Genomic DNA, 23,265 nt, shown 5'->3' with positions numbered 1-23,265 from the left:
GTTATATCGTTCGTGTTTTAGTCAGGCACATTTAGAGACAGCTAAAGTAGCGCAGCTGCGGGTCCTAGAGCTGTTTACACCATGGTTTACAGCAGTAGCGTAGGCAGAAATGTACTTTAGGGTGGGCCTGTAAAAAATAGGGTGGGCCAGATTTTTCTTCTACGCATCAGAAGCTAACAACAATCCCCGCTGGTACCAGTGGCAGATTACTTTTAGAATACTTTTGGAATACTTTTTTTTTCCATAACAGATGGGTGTGTTTTGGTGAACAGGAGACACGTATTTTACTGTTTTAATGGCTTATCAAGAGCACAAACACAACATCTTGGTGTCATTCTGGACAGCTCTCTCATCTGCACCACACATAAAACACATCACCCGGACTGCATTCTTTGTACTGTCTTAAAACCTTTCCTTGGACTATGTTATGAATTGTCAGGTGTCCTTGGGTGCTTTGAAAGGCGCCCCTAAATAGAATGAATTATCATTATTATTTATTATTATCTGAAACGATGTAATAACTTTTAAAACTTTTTCCAGTCACTTGCCCCATGCATTCAGCAGCAGCAGGCCATTCACTTTGATTTTATCCCGTTATAAATGTCATCATTTCGACAATAAATAAATGCTACATAAATGTTATCTTGCACATTTTATCTAACCATCTCCATTTCTAACTTTCAATATATTTTTTAAGAGATCTCTCTCTCATCTGCGTGCGGGGGCGGGGCCTCACAGACACGCTGCATCTCTCTCTCTCGCTCACAGACATGCTGCAGCGCCGTGCAGTGTGCACACAGTTCTGCCGGTAATGAATATTACATTTTGTGAGGAAACTTTTCCACCAATAATTCCAATAAGTATTCCAAAATGTATTCACTTCAGGTTTACGAAAGTAACTGTAATCAGATTACTCGTTTTTCAAATGTAACGCCAGCTGAATACACTTGATTTTTGTATTCTGATTACGTAACACCGTTACATGTATTCCGTTACAACCCAACCCTGTGTATATCTCTCCGGACTGTCCACCAGCAGATGAAAAACACCGACATCTCCGCCTCTTCCAAGGGACGAGGGAACCGTGCGGCAGAGTTTACTTTAACATTTTTTTTCTTCTGACAGCCCAGCAGCAGGAGAGGTGGGGAGAGGGAGGCGGGGCTATTTCATCGTTATCAGAAAATGATCGTATAGATCGCTGCTAGATGAGGGCAGTGGGGGCTCTTCTTGGAGTCTGGCTTTTTAAAAAAACAAACAAAGTTCATTAGTGAACTTTGAGCCATCATTTATTTTGCAGGCAACTCTCTGCCTTTGAATTCTTGGATATTCTCAATGGGTGAATACATTTTTTTATAATAATAATAACATTATTACATTTTTTTATTATTATTATTTTTTTTTAAATGACACCGAAGCTTTCTCAGGGTGGGCCAATGAGTAAACTGGGTGGGCCTGGGCCCACCCTGGCCCTATGGTGGCTATGCCACTGGTTTACAGATGTGCGTTCATGATAGGACATTATTGCGGTGGCATCGTCACATGCATAATTACCATCGTCAAAGAGAGAATGCGTTCGTGAAGAATGTGAGCATATATGCAGATCTTTAGTGTTGGTAATGTTATAAGATTGTATGCATAGTGTCCTGCTGAGTCAGTGTGTTGATGAGTCTATTGATGTCCCGTTTTTAGCTACTACGTTGTTCATAAATGGAGCTAATGCTAGCTAGTTAGCTAAGTTAAGCTATTCAGTGATAGTGTCTGGATGAGATACTAGCTTAGCCTTTATTAGCCATGTGTGTGTTTGCAACGTGTCTAATGTGTTTAGCAACAATTAGTATCGCCGTTGCTTATTATTAATAACCAGAGTCTGGTTAGTTATTGTAATGTGAACCTTATTTCTGTGTATTTTGCAGAAACCATTCATTCATCTCTACTCTTCATTCATTCATCTCTACTCTTCATTCATTCATCTCTACTCTACATTCATTTATCTCTACTCTACATTCATTCACTACTGCTACAGCTATTGTAAGAACCAAGCTAATATAAAGTCCAACGACTGTACTTCCTGTCTCCGTGTCAACTCTCTAACCGGAGTGCTGTTTTGGATGAAGTGGCTCCAGCACAAACATCACAACAAATAAGATTCCCCAATACTGTTACCTGATAGCAGAGACTATGGCTAAAACATTAGCCAATTAGGAGGACCTTTAGGATTTAGTCTTTCCCGTGACTATTGGATGCTGGGTCTGAAAAGGTTTACTGAGAACTCTGATGAAAACAACAGTTTTTCTCAAGAAGTAGTTTTGATCAACCTAGCTAATGTTTTTTCGACCGTGAGTAAGGGTGGCCATTTAGAAATGGTTGGTGGTTGCTGCTTGCTTGGTACACAAAAGCTTCATTTCATTGGGCACACTTTGGGTTTTCTCGCTTGAGTAACTGATTGAGGAAAAAGCAAATCAATCTCTGAGCTTTGAACATTAAAAAAGAAAGTCTTTGTATCGTATCTTTGGTTGTTACATATAATCACCCATGCATTGCAAATACACCAATACTCTAGGTCCTTTAAATAGTAATCATTTTTGTGGAAAACCATCTTACCCTCACCTGACAACATAAACAATGTGTCACAAATGTAAATCGTAACAGGCGGGTTTCATGGAAGAAATTTGAGAACATTATTTGGATCTGATGATGATGATTTTATCTCACATTGTTCTCCTAGTCTCAGTCTAAGGCACCATCAATTTCATTTAGTTTCTCTTCAGAAATGCTTTTGGAGAGTTGGCATATATGTTTAATATCTTCTCTAAAAATGAGTTAAACATTCAAAAGAAATTACCTTAAAATATATTTTTTAAATGAGTACAGTTACACAAAAAGGTTACTCATTGACAATGGTAAATGTAATTCATTGTCGTCACTGTTGACAGTCATAGGAGGAGGGGTTTGTGTTGCTGACTTCAGGAATGCTGTCTGTTCAGAGTTGTAAACGGAGTTGGCCTTCTCCAACAATGGGGCATATTTTGCAAGATGCTGGGAGTCGATAGCAGGCGTCTGCCGTGACAAAAGGCCACTTCTCCGGCTCCGTGAGAAAGGCATGTTAGTTCAGCTCTTTGATACAGGACACTGTTTCTCTGACCACCATTCATTACCATGCATAACAGACGACTCAATGGACATTGCGCATTAGGCATAACTTGGCCCTCCTACACACTCTCAGTTGCTGTAATATGGAGGCCTGAGAGCCAGACTTATCCTAGGTGTCCTATAAAACAAGCTTGGAGTGTAACTCAGAGCTTTGTACAAAAAAAGTTCCGACTTTTTTTGCACCAGTTTTCCTCGGTAGTTGAGACACGAGCTGTCACGAAGGCTTTGGCGGAGCAACGGAAGAATAACATGGCAGAGGCTTCCACATTTGTTTCCACTTATGTTACATGATCTTTAAGATCCTAATTTGAACAAATCCCCTGCTTCGACCACACACTGTACTTTCTGAGAGGGCTCTTAACATATGTATGCTGGGTGCTAATGTCAGGCTCAAAGTAAACAGTGGGGTGGGCTGGGCTGGGCAGTGCACACTCTATTTCTGGCCTGAACTACCTCTAGTCTTTTATTAAGAAATCAAATTAAATGAAGTAAGACCAACAAAGGCTCCCTGGATCTTGTCATTTATCGGCCACTGGAGCAATGCTAAAACTCGGTCTCTGAGAAAGGAAAATATCCCAAAAAGAGATGTTTGGGGTCTGACATCATTCAAATTCCACCTACCCCTTTTTTCTTTTCATCATCACGTGCAAATTAACCCAAAACCAACAATATGGATAGTTGGAGCCAAACGTTGTGTAAATATCCATACTACCATACCTCAACATTGATAAGCCCTACACAACTAAGTACAAATATCAAATTGTACATGAATGGGCAGGACATCTCTAAGCGGTTGACCAATCACAACAAAGTATGCCAGCTAGCCAATCAAAGCAGGCTGGGCTCTGGTTTCAGACAGAGGGAGAAAAGAGGTGCTGCAGCACAGGCAGTATGATACAAATAAAGACCTTTTTGAACATTAAAGCATGGAGACATGTCACAGTAGAGACATACAATATGAAACCTGAAAATTAGCACAATATGGCCCATTTAAATGCTGTCAGAGAGGCAAGTGTTCTAGGGGTGTAAGCAAACTACTCTCGTCTCTTCTACCAAATAAATTGTGAACATTTTTAGTTTGCTTAATTTTCTCTCTGTGTCTCCGATTTGCAAGTGTGCTACCATACTGGGGATTACCCTCGCTTTGTAAAAACAAAAGAAAAAATGCCCTGCTGTGATGCTAGAATAAATGACATTTTCGGGGGACCAACATGCAGATCAGAGTCAACCTTGTTCCTTGTGTTTCGTGAGCGCCCATATCCACACACCCTCCCATCCACAGACAACATAAACATTTCATGTTTGGTTAGTAACCATGCATGAGAAATTCCCCCACCCAGTTGGTGTGCCATGTTTATATTGCGTTCTTGTTGGAGTGCATTGAGCGGGGCGAGCATCCTCAATTGCTTCTAACCTGACCTTGTTCTCTTTTACACAAACGTGCAGTCCACCTGAGGCGAGTCATAAGTTTAAGAGATACAGGCTAAGTCCTCTCACACCATGAGGGGGGCCACTGAAGGATCCGCTAGGTTATTGTGTGTCTGGTCTGGGGTGGAGGTCACCCAAAGTTACAGGAAGGAAGCTTGAGGATGGCTAGGGAACAGGGTTATGTGTGTGTGTGTGTGTGTGTGTGTGAGTGTGTGTGTGTGTGAAAGAATAAGGGTGGAGGTGGGGGTAGGGGAAGTTGGGGTAATGTCTGGCAGATGACAGATCTGTGAATTCTTTCCTAGTGCCCACAAGGCAAAAGAAGCGGTGGTGTGGCGGTCACATCTTCAGAACACTTACAGTCTTTATCCCGCTCTTCTTCCCCCATCCTGGGGGGCTCAGCCTGCTGATTACTACACAGGAGGCTATTCAGCAGCTGTCCCTCCTCCTCACCTCCCTCCCTTCACACGCACACACAGATACAACCATCACCCGCTCAATGCATCTTCCCCTTTCTTCTGGGGTGATCTGAAATCATATTTTGCAGTGGTGCAAACATAATGGGACGGGAGAGACAAAGGCAGGCATGCCTTTGGCACGAGCATCTGTTTTCTGCCCGACACACAAGCGGTCAGTTCAACGCCTCGTCCCACAACAGCGTCACACGGTCTTTTAACCCTCAACCCCCCCAAGCTTCGCCCACCTCCCAACCAAAAGAACGCCTAGAAGATACGCCAAAACCACACACTCTGAAACACACTTCTAACACAAGTCTCCTTTAACACTTCAATCAGATTCTCCACCTCCTGCAGCGATACACCCCTCCCTCCTTAATATTGAAATGAAGTTGGTGAATTCGGGACAGTACAATGTGTGTTTTCAATCCCCGACCCCCCCTCCTTCTCTTGCTCTCACGCCTGCCTGACTTTTAGACTTTAAACTCTTGTTCGGGACAGTCCTTGTCTATGTGTGTGTTTGTGTGTTGTTGTGGTGGGCTGGAAGGGGGCAGGCTCAAGGCAGGGACAAGGGGCAACAGAAAAAGGACAGTCAACAAAACTCAATTGTCCTCGGAGTGGTGGTAATTGCATTTGATTAAAAATAATGACAGGGTGTCGGGAGAGAATGGAGGGGCCCTTGGTGGGAGTGTTGAGGGCCTGACACCGAAACTGAGGAGGGGGCCGAGAGAGAGCGTGTGACAGAGGGAGAGCACAGTGTGGTTCATTGTCAAAAAGCCTAAAGTGTGGCACTCACCTGTTATCATGAGATCAGGGCAGGAGGTCAGCACCACATGGAAAAAAGGAATAAAAACATGAAATAGTTAGTTATGAACAGTTCACTTTTTATATGTATTTTTACAGAGGGGATGACCCGTTCCAAATATTCATGAGCAGGATTCAATCTCAGGCATCAGTAAAGGGAAATGATTGAAAATAAAGATGAAAGAATAGCAGTCACTATTTTGAAAACCTTAAAAGTTTGATATATAGTGCTCCATCATGTGCATTTTTTCTTTTTTGCAGAAGTAAAATAGCATCAACCAAGTTCTGATTCAGTTTTGACTGATTTAGGTTTGATTGAGTTTAAAAAAACAAAACTATTGGGTTGCTAGTTAACTATACTTGTTGGTTTGAGACTTGCTGTGAGCTTTAAACTGCGTTGGAATGAGGGCCCCAATCGTTCTTATGAAAGTTGCTCAGCGGCCAACATGGCCTGACTCTCGAGCCCAAAAATACTCCGATTTTTGGGGACGCGGGGCCGAAGAGCATGCGCACTTTTGTGCCCTGCCTCCAATGTGCTCCGTCAAGGCCGGTCTTGGCTCAGTTAAATGAATTGAGAGGGACAATAACTCTCAACTCGTGGCACATTTTTCAACTCTTAGGACATCATATTTTTAATAAGGGCAAGTCTTCAGACTGGTTAGTTAGTTTACCACAAAAAACGATCTGCTGATGTACAGACGTCTCTTTCCCAATGTAAGCAAAAAGGTATTTTGGAGAAAAGTTGAAGGAAAGTTGTTGTACCACCATTTGCCACTGTGAAAATGTGCTTCAAGACGCAGTTTATCTCCTGGGGGATTGGGTATCAAAGCCACATAGTTACCTGGTAATCCATCCTGACCTCGTTCCTCTGCCAGTTCCATGCTAAATTGCTGTCTGAATCATCAATTGCCTTATGTTCTGTTTGACCAACCAATGTTTTCATCTCTCTATTTCAAATACAAATACAGGCCATTCTGTCCTTCGCCATAACCCACAGTGGCCAACGGCGGTGTTAAACAACTCCTTTTGATGCGCGCCAGAGCCAAAAAGAATGAAAAAGACCCTAGCTTTTGCAAGTGGTCTGACAGCACTAAGTGTCTCTGCTCTCAGAAAGAAACGCTCAGGATCTTAACAGGGACACGGAGAAGAAAAGAGCAAGGAAAAGTGTGTTTTGTGAGAGTGTGTGTGTATATGTTAAAGCCACAGCAATATGATAGCCGGTAGGGATGTCAGGAGATTCTGAAAGGAGGATGTCTAAGCCAGGCTCAGACTCTCATCTCCTCACATGGCCTCGCCCTTTCCCAGCATCCCTCTCTTCGCTTATCCGTTACACCTTCACAGGAAGTTCAGCCAGGCCCTGGGGCATGAACCCTCCCCCCCCCCCCCTCCAACACTACCGGAGCACTGGTTCACACAAAAGGAGAGGCAGTAAGCGTGTTGTGCATTAAGGGTCACATAGATGTCAATGAGGCTACGAGGTCATGTTGTCCGTGTTTTATAGAAAAACACTGCTGTTCAGATATCGTAAGATCATTTTATTACTAAATGGAGAGCAAGTGTGAATGGACGAAATGCTGATATGATGTACATAATATATAATAACCGGTTATTCAATCATGATCAATGTTTATTTATATAGCCCAATATCACAAATGCTACATTTGTCTCAGTGGTCTTCACAGTTTGTACAGAATATCAGTATGACAATACGACACCCTCTGTCCTTAGACCCTCACATCGTACAAGGAAAAACTTCTAGAGAAAACCCACAGTTTAAAGGGAAAAATGGGAGAAACCTCAGGGAGAGCAACAGAGGAGGGATCCCTCTCCCAGGACGGACAGACGTGCAATAGATGCCGTGTGTAAATCGAAGAGATAATATATTTTACAGCATAGGTAGACCAAATGTTTGGAAATGCATGTGTCTATAATAAGAAGATGAATCCACGAGGATGTCAACAATCCTGTGGGAGCCATCAGGGAAGTAGTATGATGAGAGTCAGGCAGGACCACAGTGATAGGTTCAGCCACGACTCGAAGTCCAGGACTCAAATCCAGAACTCAGGATAGAGGATCCAGGACACAGGATCCAGGACTTAGGACTAAGGATCCAGGACTCATGATCCAGTACTCCGGATCCAGGACACATGATTAAGGATCCAGGAAACAGGACCGCAGCAACAGGATCAGCCACTACTCAGGATCCCGGCGTAGATAGACACCAAAAAGAAATTTGGGGGAAGCTGGGTTATTCGGAACATGAGAGTACACAGGTACAGACGGACAGAAGGAAGAAGGAAGAAGTAAGGTGTCCCCCGACAATCTAAGGCAGGGGTGCCCAACCTTTTTTGAACCGAGAGCTACTTTTAAAGTTGCCAGTCTGCCGAGATCTACCAGTCCAAATAGAGAGGCGTAGCCATTACTGACAGCCTACTACCAGGTAAATACCCACTTCTACTTGTATAAAACTGACCTTTGTACGATTAATACTTCATAAAATACTGCAGATCCTTTATCTTACCTCTTTCTAATCTACACACAAGTATTTAACTGAAGTTACACAACAGTGTTGTTGATACGGAGTTGGTGTTTATTCACACGTCACATACTACAGTGGGTAATGTTTTCAAGAAACATTGAACAGTGCTGCCACATGACACAGGAAAAAAAGAAAAGACTCTGAACCCTTTCTTTGCCATTATATAAAAATAGTGTTGCTACAAAAGTATAAATTAGGCTTACTAATAAGACAACTCAGATCTGAAGCTACAGGAATCTGCTGCCAAAGTGCAATAAAAAAGACAAAATTAATAGAATCAAACCCTTTTTTTGTTGCATTTTAGTAGAGTATACAAATAAATGCCTTTAAAATAGGATGCAAGCAACACTAGTTTCTTAACCTGAATTGATAATAGACTATAATCAATGTAAGTTTGCATTCTTATACATAACGGTATCTAACTTGAGTTTTTATTATATCAAAAACCTGTTGAAATGCTACTGTTATTTTTACTGTCCCCAAAAAGCACGTCGGCAGCCTCCAGGAATGCTTCTTTCACAACTTCGCCGTCTTTGAAAGACTTCATGTGTTTCGCAAGAACGTGACTGACACGATAAGATGCTATGGTAGCAGCCTTGCTCTTGTTGTTGGGCCTGGTGAAAATGGACTGCTGTGCATTTAGCCGTCCTTTCAGGTCCCTCCCCTTTTGGGAGCGTAGGGCAGAATTAGGAGGGAATTCCGTCTCGTAGCGTTTGTGCACTGTTTTGAAATGCCGCTCCTAAATTACCCTTGATCGACTGGTTGGGCACCCCTGGTCTAAGCCTATAGCAGAAAAACTAACGTGTCTACACATACATGGACTCCCTTAGGATAGGTTGAGGGAAAGGGGTAGCAAGTAAGAAATAAGGAACATAGGTGGAGAGGCACAACGTGTCTACGTACATGCACTCCCTTAGGATAGGTTGAGGGAAAGGGGTAGCAAGTAAGAAATAAGGAACATAGGTGGAGAGGCACAACGTGTCTACGTACATGCACTCCCTTAGGATAGGTTGAGGGAAAAGAGTAGGAACTAAGATGTATGCGCCACATCTATACCATGAGCACATTGCTCCTAAAAAGTGTTTCTGGCACTGAAACCAATCAACAGTTGTGTGTCGACTTGGCAGGGATCAAGGCACGTATATGCCTCTCCCTGCTTCCATCATCTACACACACAACCAAATTACATACCATCAGTAAGGAAAAAGAGTAAGAACTAAGATGTATAGGTGAAGAGGCACAACATTGTCTACATCAATGCACTCTTATTAGATTATTTCATCAACTATAAGCTTTATCAAAAAGGAAGGTCTTAAGCGTACTCTTAAAAACGGATAGGCTGTCTGCCGCCTGAACACAAACTGGAAGTTGATTCCACAAAAGTGGAGCTTGATAAGAAAAGGCTCTGGCTTCCATTGTGCTTTTAGAGACTCTAGGAACAACCAACAAACGTGCATTATAGGAACGCAATGCCCTAATAGGACAGTAGGGTATAATGAGTTCTTTAAGGTAAGATGGCGCCTGCCCATTAAGGGCTTTGTAGGCGAGAAGAAGAATTGTCTTCTTCTTCTTCTCGAATAATTTTAAACTCTCTCCTGTGTTCTATAGGGAGCCAGTGTAAGGCAGCCAAAACTGGAGTAATGTGGTCCCTTTTCCAAACTCTGGTTAGTACACAATGTCTGTCAATCGAGAGATTTTCACGTGAATGCAGCATCTTCACTGTATTTTACACACGTTTATTGATATTCTTGGTATTATTTACTGTTTGTCTCTATATGTACATATAATAGGTCTGTTTTAAAGGTTTTTCACACCCAAAACATAAATAAAACTGAATGTAATATCTAATGTAATGCTATAAACAAATGACATCATAAGGCACTTTCACACCGGAGTACTTTTCCCAGGAATAGTTCCGATAGTTCTTGGGATTTTGCGTTCACACCAAAAAGATCTGGAACTAGATGTTTTTTGGGAACTTTTCCCTCATGTTCAGTCCCTGCTAGAGAGGTGGTACTTTCCTGGGGAGGAAAAGGTTCCAATTTCTGATTGGCTGGGCGAATTGCCAACCACGGCCCGTAAAACTCTGAAAAGTTTTGTAAAGCCGCCATTTTATTTGCTCGCATTAGCCCAGCGCACCAACGGAGAGAGACTAACTTATGGCAACACAAAATAAAACGTGGGAGCGGTGGAGTGATGACGAGGTGTCGGCGCTTCTGGCGATTTACGCGGGACTTCGGGGGACTCCGGGACTTCGGGTGGCAGTATACGCCGTGAAGTTGTTTGCGGCCTGCCAGTAAACCCAGTTTTAGAAGAAGAAGTGACGTCAGCGGCTTCATTTGCGTAATCCTCCCTCAGGGACTTATTCTGGTGTGAACGCGATTTACTAGATAGTTCCGGAACTAAAGAGTTCCGGCGAACTAAGTTCCGGGAACTATAGAGAACCGCAGTGATGCATCCTAAAACCCGTAAGTAAGTTAGCATTTTTACCACGTCCGGTTCCTTCGACAAAAAGCAATGCAATTTCTCCATAGGATTTTGGAAAATAGCTCCAAATAAGGTCTGTGTTTGACACACATTGAAGAGACGGATCACGTTTTGTTTTACGACATTAAATACTGTTGATTTTTGAAGAGTATACGTGTCTGAAAAACTATGGTTGTTAACATGTGGCTGAATAGGACTACAGAATTTGTCCAGGCCGTTTTACGTCATTACACCAAACACGTAAAACACTCCCGCTAAGTTTGTTTGCCCTGTTACGACCATGGTCGTTATGTGTATTGTGTGTAGAGATTTCCTTCGAGTCTTTTAGAGTCCTTCAGAATTATTAGGTAGGTTTAGTAGTAAGCATGGTTAACAAAACTGTGAGTTTGTGTCTTAAGGGGGGGGGGGGTGTCACGGCTGCTGCTGCTGCTGTCTGCTCGTTAACCTGTCTGGGATTGTTTTCAGCTGTGTATGTTATATGTATATGAGATGTGCCGTTGCCCGGACGCCATTGGATGCCAGTTTCCTGTCCCTCCTCCGGTAGGCGTGACCGAAGATCTGGATTGGAGCAGGTCGGGCCCGCCTCACCAATCCCTGCCCACACCTTCCGGGGACACTTACAAGAGTGTGTGCATCTCAGTTAGACAGGAGATGTCTGAATCTGTGTCAGACGTCTCTCGGTGCTCTCCTTACGTTCTGTGTCAGTTCTGTGTAGCTCTGTGCTAGTTCCGCTACAGTGGTTAGTTAGGATGTGTGCTTAAGTGTGTTTTGTGTGTATTCTGTGATTTGTGACGCCGTCAAACTTGTGCGAGACGCCTCACTATTTTAGCCTGAACTGCCCATAGTGTGCTATGACTGTGATAATCTGTGGCCTTCGTTTTGTGTAGCGTTATTGTGAACAGATAGCTGGTTTTAAGAACCTGTATTTTTGGTTATATCATCTTTATTTTGAGTTTATTATTAAAATCAACCTCTTACCAAGAACACCTGATTTCGTGTTGCTTCCCTTTTACCCTAAGCGAGCTGGGGACGTAACAGCCCTGTTCTGCTTGAAAGCAAGTACCTGCCTATTGTCACATGACTTCCCATCACCGCTGCTAAGCTAAAAGTGGCTAATGTTCAGTGTGAATAACTTTAGTAGTATTTAGACATTAAAGATTCAGACACTCTGCTGTGAGTTATTTACTGAAGTATTTTATCTCTTAGAATGAAACTTACACATTTCATAAGCTTGTGTTAACCACAGACCTTATTTCAGGAATCTAACCAAAAACTCATAGAAAAACCATTGACTGTTGCAAACAAATTTCTGGGTTTTGGACTTATTCCTGCACTACTTAACCTGATAGGACTGTGTATTCCTTTATTGTTGATATGTTGCTATTAATAAACATGTTATTACAAGATTTTTTTTTGCAAAATAGAAAATAAATGTGACGATACAGTCAGTGTGTACATGGGTATAATGAGCCGTGTGTGGGGGTCTTCCCTGCTCTGGCCGGCCCTCTAAAGCCCAGTTTGGGTGAACTAAGAGTTCAAGGTCCTCCTTACTGTGCTCTGGGCCTGTTTCACCCTCAGTGTCCATTTACTGTCCTGCTAGTCCAGCCTGGAGACTACCGAGAAGAGCTGTTGTCTGTCTATTAAATATTGGCTAAGGCCATTGGCATTGTGAAATGTGACAGATAACATGCATTATGAGAAATTAAAAGAGGAATGTGAAAATATTAAGATTGAATGATAACTGTAAGTGCGACACTGTATAATTAACCCAGAACTGTTTAGGTAAAGCTTTTGACTTTAACACAATACAAGAGTCGTTTTTAAAGAGGTATTCCACCCATTAAACACAAGGTAAACATGTGAAAACTAGTGATATTATCTCCGTTAAAAACTGTAGGTGAGGAGTTTGGAAGAAGTTTGATTTATGTATAAGGAGTCATTTATGTGTTCACAATAATGTTCAGATCCTCTTAATGTTTGGAATGTAGTTTCCATTGATGACTGTTGGACATCACAAGGGTTAGGGTTAGTTAAAAATATATGTTTTGGTTACATGATGCCAGTGTGATTTCTGTATAAAGTGCTAACCTTTTAGGATCGAACAAAAGTGAAAAAGTAAAATATTTGCATTTTTGTTCTTTTTTTTGTTTATTGTCAGAAAAATATCAAATGCAACTTGATTTGAATGAAAACATTTTATGAGAACAAATTTTAGGAATATTAGAACTAAGAAATATAAAATTGACATTGGATGTAAAATATCCAGATGTGATCGTAAGGACACTTTATTGGAAACATTTATCAATGGATAAACATTGATTTTTGACAAAAAAAATGTATGCATGCAGTTGGTAAGACTGATCAAAGCAATTAATTATCAGTTTAAAAATACAATTCTTATTTTTTTTAAATCCTGAGCCATCCTCCAAAACATTTGTTTTTTATTAAATACTTAGAATAAAGAGACACACATTGGCCTAATATGAGCCATTAAGCATTATTAAATTCTAAATAACTGACATTAGACTGTGAATATTATATGTAGTGGGGTTTATCTTGCCACATGCTTTTTTTTGTCAAAACTATCTTCTTTTTCTTGTATTATTTAATTTGAAAATAAGACAATATTTAAATTATAAATGTTTAAATTACCTGTTAATTCATAAAACTACACTTGATTTAATTTTTCCAATTGGCAAAAGTTAAAGTTATTGTTTCTTGGCCCCAGGGTAAAACCCAATCCTTCCTCCGTTCCAAGGGAATAATCAAATCCACTGATGCAACCTCTACTCGAAAATATAAAGAACTTGAGAGTGTGTGAAGGCCGGGACAAGTCGGCACTTGAGGGAGAGACAGAGTGGACGACGGAAGCTTCTGGAGTGTTTTTCTGGCCGAAGCTCGAGCCAGATTCCTCGGTGTCCTTCAGAGTTAAAAAACAAAAACATTTGGAGTGCAAGGGCTCACAGCTAGCGCACATCTCTTATTTGTTATCACTTATGCTCCAGGCCCGGTTTACATTCTCCTGAGTGTGTCCACTGGCATGTTCTTCCGGAAATGTGTCCCCTGCGCCCCCTCCTGATTTAGATTCGGAGAGCAATAAAGCCTGCTGAGTCGTTGCCTTGGACAAATAAACTGACCCAAGTGTTGATGTAGAGATGTCCCGAAGACACAGAGAAAAAAAAGTTTATAAAAAGAGGGAGAATGATATGTCTCTCGCTTCTTCCTGTGAAGGTTTCCGGCGAGGCAGTAAACACGGCAGTGTCTGTCTCCTGTGGGAGCCCAGGGAAATGTGTTTGTGTGAGAGTGTGTGTTGTCGTGTGGATCTGTGTGTTTACGAATGTTTGTGTGCGGTGATGTACTGCTTGTCGGTGCATGCACACACGGTATGCATGTGTGTGTGGGTCTACAGTTCCTCTCCGCTCTGCAAGGGAGTTGTGCTGGAGCCAAGAGTCCAGCTGCTCATAGGTGTCTGTTTACAGGCTGATTCACACACACAAACACACACACGCCTTGCATCACTCCACAAGAATTCCCACTAAACAAGCATCGTGTAAGGTTCGCCTTAACAGCTTGTGAAGTAATTTAATTTGCTTCGTTTGTTAGCACACTAGGAACATTTGGTTTTTAACAACATAATTATATCACCTGAAACAATTACCGACGTAGACTGACTGGATTATAGTGATTTCAGGAGTTACCTGCTTGACCAATTAGGACTGGGTAAGTATTTAAATGGTTTGTTCAATTACTCAGAATAACGTGTCATTGTGAACAACTCTGACCGGCAAGAAAATCTTCTCAGCACTAGAGGTGGGAGAAGTACACAGACCCTTAAACTTCAGTAAAAGTACACATTCTGCAGTGTAAAGGTACTATTTAAAAAATCTTACTTAAATAAAAACTATTAGTATAATCGGCAATATTTCCTAAATTATTTCCTAGACACATATTGTATTATATAACACATTTTAAAGGGCCTTTCTGCATGATTATAAATATAATTTTTCAAATTCAAGTGACATAAAATAGGTTGCTTAACATGCATATCAAGTTTCAAGCTTTTCTACATTGTTTTCTTTAAATGCAGGTAACAAGCTGTATGCCCCAAACGTTCAAACTGATAATGATGATATAGCTCTTTACCGGAGTTAGGGGCAGTTTGTGATCATTGCTTCTTTTCTGACCCGAGGTGATGATGGGCATTACATAGGATTTGTGTTACCAGTCTCTTATTGCCAGCCCTGGAACACTTTATTTCTCCCTTTATATTTAATTAGTATCTTGGGTCTCATTGATGATTTTTTTTCAGTTTGATGCTAAATTCAATGTCATTTTCTGTCAAACTACAGTATAAAAAGGACTGTGTCACTGTTTAAGACAGTAGCAGCCATCTCTGCGGGTTAGTGAGCGGTGAGCAGTGTGTTGGATGTGTGAGACAGCGCAGGGCTGTGTATGTCTGCAGGATAATTAACTCGCATGGCTGCCTGGCTTTTCTCATTAGAGGTGAGACCTTGTCGCTCTGACATTATGTTAATAGCTGAGGGGATGGTAGCACAGCTTAGAGGGGGACCTGGAGGGCTAGAGTTACACCTGTGTGTGTGTGTGTTTGTTGTTAAAGCAGATTTTGTGGACGAACATTTCATTTTTAATGTGTAATGCCTTTTTAGTTACTAAAACTATTTAAGATAAGATAAGATAAGATGAACCTTTATTAATCCCCGTGGGGAAATTCAGTTGTACAAAGCAGCAACAGGGTAAGCATGAAAAAACAGGACAGCAAATATTCACACAGATTAATAAAATCAAAAATAAATAAAATCAAGAAAATAAATTAAAATAATAATAAAATACTATGAAATAGGAGATGAGTAAAAATAAGAGTAAAATAACTGTCAGCATATATACATATTTGGTCATCTAAATGATAAAGTACGGAATAAGTTAAAGTGACGTTAGTTAGGATCAATGAAGTATATTTAATCTACTCTAATCAAACATTGACACAACAAAGGGCTGAATGCCATTGCTATTATCATTTTAATAATAAACAATATTTTATATCGTATTGTTTACAGATTCTTTCCACTGTTCCTATGTATATATGTACTGTTCATTCTTTTAAACATTTGTTAATCAAAATGGGATCATCAGCGAATTATATTTAATCTTATTAAATATTGATTTAATTTAACAAATGATTTAATAGCATTGCTATCAACATTTTCATAAAAGTGTAAAACAGTTCATATTGTTGTATCTATCTATATATCTATATATATACTTGTATACAGTATTTACTGGTTATGTTTTAAACTATATTTTTGCTATTATGGTTTTAATAATACTACAATTGTTTATGGATATTTATCCCTGTTAATATGTATATATTGTTCTTTAAAAAAAACAAAACTATTTTATTCAATTATTTGCCTTAGATACATGCTGCTGTAACAATTCCCCAATTCGGAATCAATACAATATTTTTTATCTAATCAAACTTTGACGCTTGTGTTTTTAACGAAGGTCTGAATGGCATTGCCATGATTATTTTGGACACACACTGGTATAAACACACAGATGACCCTGCTGGATGACTGCTGGCTGAGGCCTCTCCAACAACACACTCCTGACCTTTCAGCGCACCCTCCCTTCAATTACATCCTAGAAAACGGCTTTCACTATAATGTGTGTGTGCATGTGTGTCATATGCATTCATGTATAATGACATTTAAGCTTCCATGCCTTTTTCCTCAGTTTTCATTTCTGAATTTCCTTTTTCCCATGATCTCCCCGTCATATTTTATTCCCCAACTTTTAACGTAATGCTTGATTCTATCATTTGCTTCGTTCATTCTTTCTCTAAATAAGTTGTAATCTTCCATAATTCCTTTCATTCTTTATTTCTTTCCTTATTCACGACCTATTATTTAGTCTTTCTTAGATCACTATTTCCTTCTTTTAATTTGTTCTATTACCCGTCCCTCCTTTCATTTTTACTTTTATAATCCCTCTTTACTTCCCTTTATTTTGTCCTCCTTCCCTCCATCCTACCTCCCTTCCTTTCTTTCATTCAGCCCTCTTTCCTTTCTTTCACCCCCTCTTTGATTCAAACTTTATTTGATTTGTTTCTCTTCTTTTGTTTTTCCTTATTCCTATCTTTCTTGTTTTCTTTTTTGTAATAACCCATCTGCTCTTTCTGCATGTTCCATACCTCACTCCTACTGTAACACCAATGTAATCCACATTTGAAAAATTGTAGATGGGGTGACACGCCATTAGTTCACGTGTATTATTTGTCACTTTAACAATGAAAATATACGCTTTTACATAGCAAACAAAAATCACCAGATGTCATTTTAAATAAAAAGTGAGTTTAGATCTGGGTGTTTCTTCCGCACCACTATCTAAAATATTTCAATAAATCTAAATGTGTTCATCCATATACACAAATCCAACTCTTTGAGTATGTGCTTATAGGGTGTGTTTACACATGGTTTCCTTCCCTAATGGCCTGTACTACATGACTGGTGTAAATAGGAAGTTGTCTGGTGTGTGTTTGTTGGGATGCTTCAGAGACAACAGCACCCCAGGACCCTGATGTGGCCTGGACCCCACAGGTCATCAGTTGTGACCTTCAGTGAGCAGTCAGCAGTGAGCCTTAGGGTTGCAGGTAAGCTTGGATTACTGCACTCTGTCTACGCACAATGATATAACGAGTGATATGTCAGAAAAGCGGCGGCATGTGCGCACACACTTGCGCACACATGGACGGCTCGAGGGGAAATCAAGCTGTCGCCTCTCGATGACCTCTAACAAAAGGACCATTGAGAATAACAAGACATGCTCTCATAGTGGCAGTTCAAGAAAAAAGCTTCCCTTTGTTACTCAAGGCAACTTCTCAGCACTACGCCATTCAAACACGGGATCCTCTCAGCAGTGCCTTACAAGGGTTCACTGCACTCTGAAGAGACCACTACAGGGTACTGGTGTTGGAGAACTGACATCCCACGTTGGCATCATAACCTACAATCTGTTTTGACACTACATTTTATGACAATAAAGTTCGTAAAAGAATATGATGCTTTGAAATGGATATGGTTTCCTTTAAATATGACTAGATGACTGATTTATACATCAGTAAAAATACCCAGTGGTTATTCTTGGGTTTTTTATGATCTTATAAAAGTTTAAGACTTTCTAGATTCTGTGCTTATGTTCTTTCATAGGAAGTGACAGGGGCTTGGCTTGATACCCTTACCACAACGTTTATTATTTCAACATTGGTCAAAGAAACAGGGTCACATCCTTGAGAAATGTTCAAGTCCAATTGGGGACACTTACTGCCATTCAGCTCAGTATACTGCCTTAGCCTGACAAAACTTTAAAAACAAACCGATTTGAAACCCCGGATTTGTCTCACCTTTACAATCTACAAGTTTCTTTCATCGCACTCTTCCATAGCAGGTCTACATTAAGGGATCTTCATGGTTCTCAAAACAGTTTTCCATTTAAATGCAACTTTTGGATTAGGTCTTAAAGATGCAATAGAAAGGTAACCCAATACTCTCAACAGGCTTTCTTGGCTCCAGTGTGTCCAACAAATGGTTTAGATGGAGAGGGTCATCAATTCATATTGAGGGCCATTTCATTTCATATTCGTATGACAACCTCTCAATACATTAAATTGACCGGTCATAACTTTTTGGAAACGGATGCTGAGTTGGGGTGTAATTTCCCAGTGGCTCGATTTAAGATATACTTGTAGAAGATGGAAGAAACATAACGTTTTTGCGTCAGCAGTTTTCAAACATTAAGTTAGGTAAGATTTATGAGGCGAAAACCTTTACAATATCATACATTTCAGAAGTGGTGGACAGAAAATAAACAGCAGGGACAGGACAGGGGGTGAAGGAGCTCACGCAAATATCAATAAACACTCCTCTTCCGTCTCGGAAGCTTCCTGCTTTATTTGATTAGGCTAAAGACGGAGGGAGGGTTGGGGGTGAAAAACAGAGCAGTCATGCTCTTTTGCTTTTCTTCCTCTCTCCCTTCCTCCGCAATCTTCAGCCTCCCCTTAATGGGAATGGGAAGTTTGGGAAGTGGAGGGGAGAGAGGGAAGGGGTGGCGTGGGCCGCAACTAGCCTCAGCCTAACCTCCCCCATCTGGACTGGGGAGGGGGTGACTTGCCAGCCTCCAGGCTACTCCCAACCCTTCCCAGCTGTTGGCTGTTCAGGGGCAGAGGCTTTTTTTCCCCCAAGTGTGTGTTTTTGGTGGGCTTGAGAAAGCATTTTTTTTTTCATAAACAATTGCCATATCCTCCACCAGCTGCTGACCCCACGGCTCCTGTCCCCGAGCAAAGCTCAGGAAACAGGCGGAGGGGAATGGTTTTCATTTAGAAGATTCTGTGTTCAGGGGAGACTTGCAAGGCCCCACTGCCGTTAGCAGGCTAGCTATGAAGCGGAAGCTAGATAGGTCACTGTCTGAGAGCAAGAGATGTTAGCTGATAGCAGCAATAGTGTCAGTACGGGATGGAGCTGGAGGCTGGGAGCAATCAGAAAATCTGTCAATAACTATAACCTTCTGGCAGAACACAATGTATACAGAGTAACATTTAAGTTATATATCTTAAAGTCCTAAAATCAAATGTATTAGTCTTTGGTTGTCAATAATGTTGACCACACAAACTTTTTAAATATTCTGTATATATTTATTGTTTTTGGTTCTTATTAAATGAAGAAAAAAAGGTATTTTAGAGGAATATCAGAAATGCTACTTTTTGTTTCAGCTGCCTGGAGGGGCGTGACTGTGTTTGATTGACAGCAGCTGGCAGGCTGATCGCCGGTGTTACTCCGTAGGGAACGAGACACAATGTAAACAAACCTGTGGTGAAGCCTACATACAAATCCAAACAAGATAGCCACTGGGGAGGAAGCCGTGGTACCTTAGACAAGCTCAACATGGTTCTGGTTGAGAAGGGCATGCAGTGGGAACCCTTCTGCAATCGAAGGCTAATTTAGTTGTCACTGCACAACTTAGTCGAGGCAAACACTTAACTCCTGTTCTGCATGTAGCAAAGCGTCTATGATGTTTGATTCAACTTTCTGTCTGCGATTTGGTGCTAAATGGTTAGTATAGAGTGGGATACTAAAACAACAACAATTGTAGCAAAAAGAAGAAAAAGCTGTGCAAAGCAGCGGAAATTGGCGTTACTCTCTCGTGCTATCTCTAGGTTGGTCACCATAACCAACTCTCATATTACTCATTTATGTATTTTTCCTTTTTATGTCTTATGCATATTGTATGTTGCACTGGTTGAGGAGCCTGGGACTTCATTGCCAACAACTAGCTGTTGCTTAGTGCTATATGACAATACAGACTTCAAATCTTTGAATCATTTGATCTATTGTAAATATAAAAACAAATATTACTTAGCAAATACAAGCTCAGTCCCTAAAAATAAGTTATCCCTAGTAGTAACATAACAAAGAAATCCATCAAACTCCAAAGTGTAGAGCGCCAAAAGGGAAATACAAAAGGACAACAAACACAACAGTTGCAAAAAAACAACAACGCACACCTGTGTTTACCAAGCGACTTTCACTTTCCTGTCCTCAAACGGTGATCCCAATGCATGTGTGTTGATTAAAAATGGATTGAATGCTTGTTAGGGAAGGCGGGTGCAGGTGCCAATGCAGTATGTATATCATCTGGTGGCATGTTTGTGCTGATGCACTATGTATGAGGCGGCAGGGCCTTATGCAACATTCAGCAGGCCGGAGTGGCCGTAGGTGAGCCAGCACAGCCTGCAGCCAAAAATGTCTGAACCTCCAAGTGTGTGTGTATGTGTGAGAGAGAGGGCTCACACAGTGCTTTGTCACAGCTGGCTGGTATATCCACACATTTAGAAACACAACTGGGAGGACACTCATGCAAATGCCTTTGTTAAAGATAGAGTCATACGCATTGTTACACACACAAACACTCGCCTCGGCACAGTGGGACCTCATCACACACACAGCTATTTCTGTACTTGCATTCTAAAACAAATGCACTCATATAAACACACACTTTGGACGGGCAGATACTTTGTACCCCGGCGTCCCATTTGAACTTTCGCCTCAATTGTCCAGTACACACACACACACGCACACGCACACACACACACACACACACACACACACACACACACACACACACACACACACACACACACACACACACACACACACACACACACACACACACACACACACACACACACACACACACACACACACACACACACACAACTGCGCACTCTTTGTATTGGTCTGCCTTGGAATTGCATGGTAATACTTCATTATGGCAGCACTGTAATTTAGGGGGAATGAGCACTTCAAACGAAACAGCAACCCACACACAAACACACACAGACGGGGTTACTGTAAATGTGTGTAACCAAGAGTTCTGCTGGGACCAGTATCAGTTTTTTTCTGGATTCCCAGAACAGTCTAAAATACACCAGGACAGTAATCAGAGGCACACTGTGAGGTTATAACTGTTGGAGAACAAAGTGGAGAGTAATGGTTCAAATTGGGAGAGGGGTGCAAGCCAACAAATATGAACCCGGAGTCACACGGTTCAGGTTTTAAGGCATCTAGGATACTTACAAAGAAGTAAAAGCATTCCATATAGTTTTAGTTTCATAGCTTGTGCTGTCAGCTGGAGCTAAGTCTAATTGTTCTTCATTATCAGTAAGGTTGTGTCAGAGTGACACTTGTAAATGATGTAACAGGAAAGTAAAATAGTAACAAAAAATAGTGTGTGTGTGTGCACTTGTTAACATGACACACAAGGACTATGTTACGATAACACACCCACGCTGTCAGGACGCTCTGAAAAATTAAGAAATGTTTAGCGTCCTCATTTTTCCAAGCTCACTTGAGTGTTAAAACTAATATATTATTAAAATACAAAACACTGAAATAAAGGGATATTTCCTCTTGGTATGTGTGTGTGTACCATATAGACTATATATAAATGGATGTAGTGTCAGTGACGTCACTCATAGGATTATGCAGAGTTGCCGAGAAGCCTAAAGTAATGCTTCTGGTAAACGCTCGTGAAACGCGCCCGGTAGGGTATGACGCCGGAGGAGGCCGGACCAAAACTGCGGCGCAGCCGTAATGCGGCGTAGACGTAATGCGCCGCAGACGGGACCCGGTGGAAACTAGGGGTAAAGTAGTCGGTGTCGGCCACTAACAGCTCGACAGTGACGTCAGAGTCTAACTCCTGCCACCGAGCTGGAAGTTCCAGAGCTAGCTGAGGCTACCAAGCTAAGATAACATGTTGCTCTGTGATGCTAGCCGGCTAACCTACATCTGTTGCTCCCGGTCTGCGCATTCTACATTGCTTAAGGTAAGTGAACATGAAACTATTCAGCAACACTTTCAACTATAATCTAAGGTATAGAGTTTTTGGGATAATGCTTGCATACAAATCTTAAAATGCCTTCAGGTTTCTAAAATATCTTGTGGTAAATTCAACAGTGGATCCAGCAAAGATTCAAATATGTGCATCATTTTAGTTATTGCTATTACTTAATTATACTTTTAATACATTCAGGTCAAGCTTAGTTACATGTGATGGTAGCTAGTGAGTGCTCTTACCTGTGTGCCTCCTCCACAACCAGACTGTATTCAAACTCTTAAGTACCAGTTCTATCTACTTTACTTTAAACAATTAAAAAGACAAAATCAACTAAATGTATTGAAATAACAATCTTCATTTTAGGTGCCTCTTCTTCTTTTAAATGAAACTTTCAGACGTGAGATATTGAAATACAGTAATAGTGTTGTTTATTTTAAAAAAACTGAGCCACTCCTTACAGTTAACTTCATATTTCTTATTGTCTAAAGCATTTATCACACACATGTTCCCCTCTCATATTCACAGTGTGGATCAATTGAGACAGTGTGGAGTCCAGAGCTGCAAAGGCTTTGGGAGAGACCTCAGTGTGACGGATGTCCTGTCTGTGGATTTGGCTGGAGAGGACTGAGGTGGAGCGATCTTTCTCTGGGAAGAGGACCAGGCCTGATGAAGAAACCACCTAACTGCATCTGTGAGCCGATACTGGGCACAGCTGTCACAAACAAATGATGGTCCTGTTTGAATACACACTATTCAGTGTGCAGATCTTTGTGTTCACAATAAAAGAGTAGTTTCTTAGTGAATGTCTTGTATTGGTCTTTAATCTCATATCAGCTTTTCCTTTTCTTCTTGCCCCTCGGAGAAAACGGTGAGGCAGTTGTGTCCTTCAGGTATGTCCTTTCCTAACAGAAATTACAAGAAACATCAAACATATGACAGTATTGCAGAGTAAGTGTGTTATTTATGAAAGAGGTTTGTTAGAGGGCTGTAGAAATA

At 41.0% G+C, this 23,265-nt stretch overlaps 1 protein-coding gene and 1 long non-coding RNA gene across 6 annotated transcripts in view; one reads left to right on the top strand and one right to left on the bottom strand.

The window, feature by feature from the left end:
* Nucleotides 1–23,265, bottom strand: part of bcas3 (BCAS3 microtubule associated cell migration factor) — a 327,795-nt gene that overhangs the window by 90,838 nt on the left and 213,692 nt on the right. Inside the window, exon 23 of one of the 5 annotated variants that reach the window (XM_034205835.1) lies at nucleotides 22,974–23,171. The exons of the other annotated variants lie outside the window; for them this stretch is intronic. Within the exon in view, the coding sequence (XP_034061726.1) occupies nucleotides 23,095–23,171 (77 nt within the window). The 3' untranslated portion in view covers nucleotides 22,974–23,094. Of the gene's footprint in view, nucleotides 1–22,973; nucleotides 23,172–23,265 lie in introns of those variants that run through there. 5 annotated transcript variants of the gene reach the window in all.
* On the top strand, nucleotides 21,994–23,067 carry LOC117539635. The gene is made up of 2 exons (XR_004568047.1): nucleotides 21,994–22,257; nucleotides 22,795–23,067. It is a non-coding gene; the product is annotated as an uncharacterized LOC117539635 (long non-coding RNA).

The sequence above is a fragment of the Gymnodraco acuticeps genome, unplaced genomic scaffold, assembly GCF_902827175.1.
Source record: "Gymnodraco acuticeps unplaced genomic scaffold, fGymAcu1.1, whole genome shotgun sequence".
In the NCBI taxonomy this organism is placed as follows: domain Eukaryota; kingdom Metazoa; phylum Chordata; class Actinopteri; order Perciformes; family Bathydraconidae; genus Gymnodraco; species Gymnodraco acuticeps.
This window is presented reverse-complemented; position numbering and strand designations above follow the sequence as displayed.